At 38.2% G+C, this 5643-nt stretch overlaps 1 protein-coding gene across 1 annotated transcript; it reads right to left on the minus strand.

Moving 5' to 3' along the window:
* Positions 1–3994: 3994 nt before the first annotated feature.
* Positions 3995–5410, minus strand: LOC115693049 (VQ motif-containing protein 8, chloroplastic). The gene has a single exon (XM_030620049.2). The coding sequence runs from the start codon at positions 5169–5171 to the stop codon at positions 4458–4460; it is 714 nt and encodes a 237-aa protein (XP_030475909.1). The 5' UTR covers positions 5172–5410; the 3' UTR covers positions 3995–4457.
* Positions 5411–5643: the final 233 nt, after the last annotated feature.

The following is a 5643-nucleotide window of genomic DNA, read 5'->3' on the forward strand; positions in this document are numbered from 1 at the left end:
TTATTCTTCGCCATATATTTTCGTCCATCGTCATGGATTTCAACGCAACGTAGTTTCTCGCTAGTCTTGCTTAGGTTTTTAATGGACTGGTTTTATCTACATTGGCTAGATGATACCTAACACAATGTTTGGGTTAGGTTCGAGTAAGATAAAAGGAAAGTTATTTTGTTTAACATACTACGAAAAGTATTGATGTATCCTAAATTGTTCATTATTTATATACATTTGGGAGTATTTTATGTTTAATATAAGCTAAAGATTGTCTCTAAGCTCTTAGGTTTCAATGAAAAACAAAAGGAGAATTTTAAAACCACATCAACCTAACATTTGATCAATGTGAATTGTGCTTCTTGACAAAATGAAAAGTCTCGGTCAATTCTCGATTTAATGTAATTGGCCAAAAGAAATTTAAAAAGAAAAGCAGCGAAGTTTCCAAGAATTTACTCTTGTGGACCTGCGGTTGGTGCCATAAGAAAAGAAGGGGGGGAGTTTCAGAAGTCCACGTTTAAAATTTGCCATGGTCCCTGGTGTGGAACCGGAAATCAAGAGTGCTACGAAAGAAAAATGTTTCTTGGACCACGCAACCGTGTACCACGTGTTGAATGGCCAGTCCAATTAGGGTTTATTAAACGACCAAGCAACGTTAAAGTTAGGTTACATGAAATAAAATAGGAAGTAATCGGGGGAGAATGGTGCAGCTCATACAACTTGCCGAAGTCAAGTTTTTGCCTGGTGGAAGAGAACAACATGGAGTCGGTAATTAATCAAGATTATCATTTTTTTTCCATTTCTTCATATAATTAAAGGTTAATATCATGAAAAATCCCGAACTGGTATACCTATGATAATTTTATTCCAAACTAATTTTTTGACCACGAAAAATCTCAAACTGGTACACCTATAACAAATTTACTCCAAACTAGTTTTGTGACCACCAAAAACCCCGAACTAGTACATTTGTGACAAATGTATTTTCCATTAGTTTCCATTAAATTGAATTAATGCCATAAAAAATTATAAACTGGTACGCCTGTGACAAACGGAGGGTAAATATAAAATCAATTGCCGCGTGTCATCTAACAAAGCAATTTGACAGTAAAATTTAACGTAAATAAACTTAGGGTAAATTTGTCACAGGTGTACCAGTTTGGGATTTTTGGAGGTAAAAAAATTAGTTTTTGGTAAAATTGTCATAGGCGTACCAGTTTGGGGTTTTTCACGGTATTAACCCTATAATTAATGTAATTCTTAGGTGATTTTATTTCCTTTTTTTTGTGAATTATGATTAGATAGTGTTGACACTGAAAAGTGACCAAATCCTTTTAATCGATATGATGTCGATATAGAGCTTGGTGTTAATCACTTCGGTTATCGACAAGAGATTGGTGTTAATCACTTCAGTCTTCTACATTCAGTCATCTATTGACTGTATTAACTATGGACATGACGCCAATATATAGACGGGTGTCAAGCGATAGGATTATCGACAAGATATTAGAAGCTAAGTTGTTTGTTGACGATTATGAATATCGATGACTGAATGTTGTTATCGACATACAATAACGATTGGTTGATGAATGATGCTTAATGAATTTAACTAAATGCTAGAGGTAGAAGACTGAAGGCTAGGAAGACGACGGATGAGGAGACATCAATAGTTTGCGGAAAAGACTAACATGCAATCATGGAGAGCAGTCGTGAAACCTGAAGTTGAGCACATGTATAACTGCAGAGTATAACCGCTTATAAAAAAGATGAGGGTGCAGTTATGAAGCATGATCATGGAGCTGATAAACAAGGGTATGCGGTTGTAACTTCAAATTTGTCTATTAATCACTTAAAAGCGGTTACATTATGAATTTGCTATATAAAGCCAAGTCGAGTCATTGTAAAGGGATCCACAATCATGAACACAACTGTGTACTTTTTTTTTTTTGTCTGTCTTGTTCTAATTCTTTTTTCTCTCTTAGACTTATGCTCTCCTTGTTATATAGCGCGAGGGTCGAACCTCATATCTGAAACTAAACTTTTTCACCTCACCCAATTCTCTTACCCTTGGGCCGCATGCCCAGTGGGTCAACTATGTACTTTTTCAATCAATCAGTTTATCAGTTTCTAGTATTCACACTTATCTTTTTCTTAGATTTAAATAGTTTAGATCCTTGTCACATTTGGAATCTAATAAAAAATGAAGATCAACATTTGGAGAAAGATATTTCGTCGACTGCGATACTTCTCGGCGAAACAGATAGAAATTGATAATTTAAGTGCACTATTAACATTTTAAACATCTTTCTAATTATCTGACAAAAAAAAAACATCTTTCCAATTAGATTTCAACTATGATTTTTGTGTGACTTTTCGGGTTCTCATATATGCTATATCTGGTTCAGAGTGACAATTATGTCCTTGAATTAATGAAAGAAAAAGTTGAGAGCTTTCAATGTTTGCGATTTGAGTGTTGCAACCTTGTCTCATGTGCGAGTTAGTGGGGATGAGATACTTTGCTCCATTAGTATCTCCTTCCACTGCCTCATACATCAATTAATAACTATAGGAGAAAGGTAGTTTCGAGGGATGAAGATCCTCTACATGGAACTGTGCTTTCCTTGGTGCCTTGATAAATTTCAACTTAAATTATTTTTTTATAAATTGATTATTGAGTTTTATTGGGCCACCGAGGGGAGAACTACGTGCGGTAGAGGAAATCCACTTCTACTAGTACAATATATGATTAATGTATTAGTGGTTGCGATTTATCAAGGCGCTAATGGGCTTAGAAAATTATTCAAAAAGTCCTAAGCCTATTGTACAGTGGCCAGTTCATTCTTAGATTCTTCAATTGTGCCAATTCAGTCCTAAGCCTTTTGAAAATTTGTCAATGTAGTCATTCTGAGCAATTTTGGCCAGAAATTGTTAACGTCGACGTCGGCCATCCTACTTGACATGACCGGAGCTAACGTGAACAATTTTTGCATATTTTTTTATTAGTTTTTCTCTTATATTTTCTTTCTTTTTGTTTTCTTTACCATTAAAGGTTGGCAAATTACAAAAATTGCAAAAATTGTCCACGTTAGCAATTCCTAGTCAAATTTGGCAGAAATGACTACATTGATAAATTATCAAAAGGTTTAGGAAAAAATTAATACAATTGAAAAGTTTAGAACTGAATTGGCCACAACATAATATCTCTAATAAATATAGGACTGTTTATATATTATTCTTCAATGGGGTACAAAGTGGGGTAAACAATTCTAGTCCGAGTTAGTGCGATCTTGTTTGTATAAATAATCCTTTTCACTATTTACTATGTTTGGTCCATCCACCCAAACTTAGTTCCTCATAACTCGATCCATGAGGTAAACGAGTATTCACAACCCACCTTAAGTATAATTTCTTTTCCTAAAAGAAATGCTTCCTCTTGATGTTATATACTAGATTCACTAAAAGTCATATCTATATATATATATACAGGTTATTATAAAGTAATTAATTGAACAGAATATTGCTTAGAACGGAAAAATATGGCATATGTGAAGTTATTGACATCTCTAAAATGTGTCTCATCCGAAAGACCAAAAGTTCGAAGGAAAAATTCGAACCACTAAAAAATCTACACTTTGGCTCTCGTGATTTTATGCTCAGTCTGAAATCCACCATCTAAAAATGGAAAACGAATTCGAGTTCCTTAAAAAATCTCGTTACAAAAGATAAATAAGAAAACAACTTGAGTTCTTCAATATCCAATTTAATCAATCGCGATATCCAATCTATCTATGAGCAAGGTCTCGGTAAATTAATCAAATTTTGGAGGACTAATACTTCACTGTAACAAAATCAACCGACCAACGAAAAGACGGATCGAATACTTTCACTAACAAAAGGAGGAGCAAAAATCATTTATACAACTTTTGATCTATGATCGGTTGTACCTCCAAGTAAAAAACAACACTCGTTGAAGACCTTATGATAAAAAAAAGGAGGACCATATGATAAAAAAGGAACGTAAAACATGCGCCTACTTTTCTTGTGCTCTCTTTCATACATCAAATTGCAATGTGGCAGGCTAGATTGTGAATCTATGTAACATCGTTTTGGCAAATTCACCAAAGACAATAACTGGGAGACAGAGAAAGTATTCAAGATCGTTTCCACTACCAGTTTCGAATGCAAAACCAGTGTCAGCACAGTCAGAAGAGAGAATCAAGATCGACCCCTCCCCTTTCAATTATTAGCCAAAATGAATGAATTGAATCCCAAGAAGTGCATGCACGTGTGAAACGAAACCCTATAGCTCGCTCTTTCTGAGGGAAAGAGAGGTGGGAAACCAAAAGCTCATATACAACAGATCTCTCTCTCAAGCTATGGACAAGAAACAAATCAAACACTTCTAAGGAAAAATAAGAAAATATTCTCCAAGTCTTCCATCACCAATCACTTCATGTGCTTCGTTCATCTCAGCATTCTGGCATTTCTTGCATGAACTCGGATATAGAAGGCGATATCATCCGATTCGCCGCGGTTGGAGACATGTGAGCAGAATAAGGGTATCTGTACATTCTATGCCCCGGCGACAGGAAAAAATCCGTGGCGTTCGGCGTAAACAGCGGGATTTCCGAAATCAATGCGTTTTGGTGGCTTAGAATCGGAGAGATCCAATTAGCTTCATGGATCGCCGGAACAGCACTGCTTCGTCTATCCTCACTCAAGACCGAGGATGACGCGTCCCGTTCATTGAGAGTGATCCTATCATCAGTTGGTGCTTTTTGTGGCTGAGGTGGATCTGGAGCTGGAGCTTGTCCGCTTTCATCATGGTGATGGGACGGCAAGAACCCGGTGAGCTTTTGGACGAGGGCCATGAAATCGCGGGCCTTGGTGTGGATGATCTTCGGCGAATGAGTATAGATGATGACGGGGTGGGTTCCTTGGGGTTGCGGACGGCGGGGTTGCTGCTGCTGCGACGAATCCGCGGGTAAACGATTAGGGTTCGACAAGGAAGACGAACAAGAGGAGGACGAGTTATTGGAAGAGGAGGAGGGACAGTGATGGGAGGCCTTCTTGATGAGGTGAGAGTCCTTGTGGATCTTGAGCAGCGGCGGACGGGGGCCGTTGATCTCCCTCCTGGTGGTGGCGGTGAGATCACCATGACCGGCAAATTTCGCAGGGCTCATCGGGTCGGATACTCTGAGAGAATCAGAAGGGACGGGGATCGAGTGTGATTGAAAAGGAGATAAAACTTACTGTGATGTAAATGTATATATACTCGTTGCAGTAGCTGCAATGTTAGAGAGAGAGAGGGAGAGAGAGAGAGGCGGTTGGTGGGGTAAGGGATGAGGTCAGAAGGTTGAGGGAAGTTTTATTGAGGAAGGGAGGAAGAAGAAGAAGGAGGAAAGATGATGATGACTGAGCCAGCGATTCTGACCATTGACAAATGTGTGTGTGCGTGTCGTGGAGAGAGAGAAAGGAGCTGAAAATGTTAGGGTTGTTTCTTTGTTGGCTTCGCCGTTCGGTTAGGCTAAGCCAGACACTTCCCAGTTGGCTCTTTGCCCTAAGTTAAATTTATCTTCCGAGGAAATGCCGGGCGAATCCGCCGTTGAAAAGACCAAATTGCCCTCTTGTTACGAGCATCCGAAGCCCCCAAGC

Source organism: Syzygium oleosum, unplaced genomic scaffold (genome assembly GCF_021117445.2).
Source record: "Syzygium oleosum isolate NSW1041296 unplaced genomic scaffold, Sole_v2.1 Sole_v2.02, whole genome shotgun sequence".
Taxonomy (NCBI): Eukaryota; Viridiplantae; Streptophyta; class Magnoliopsida; order Myrtales; family Myrtaceae; genus Syzygium; species Syzygium oleosum.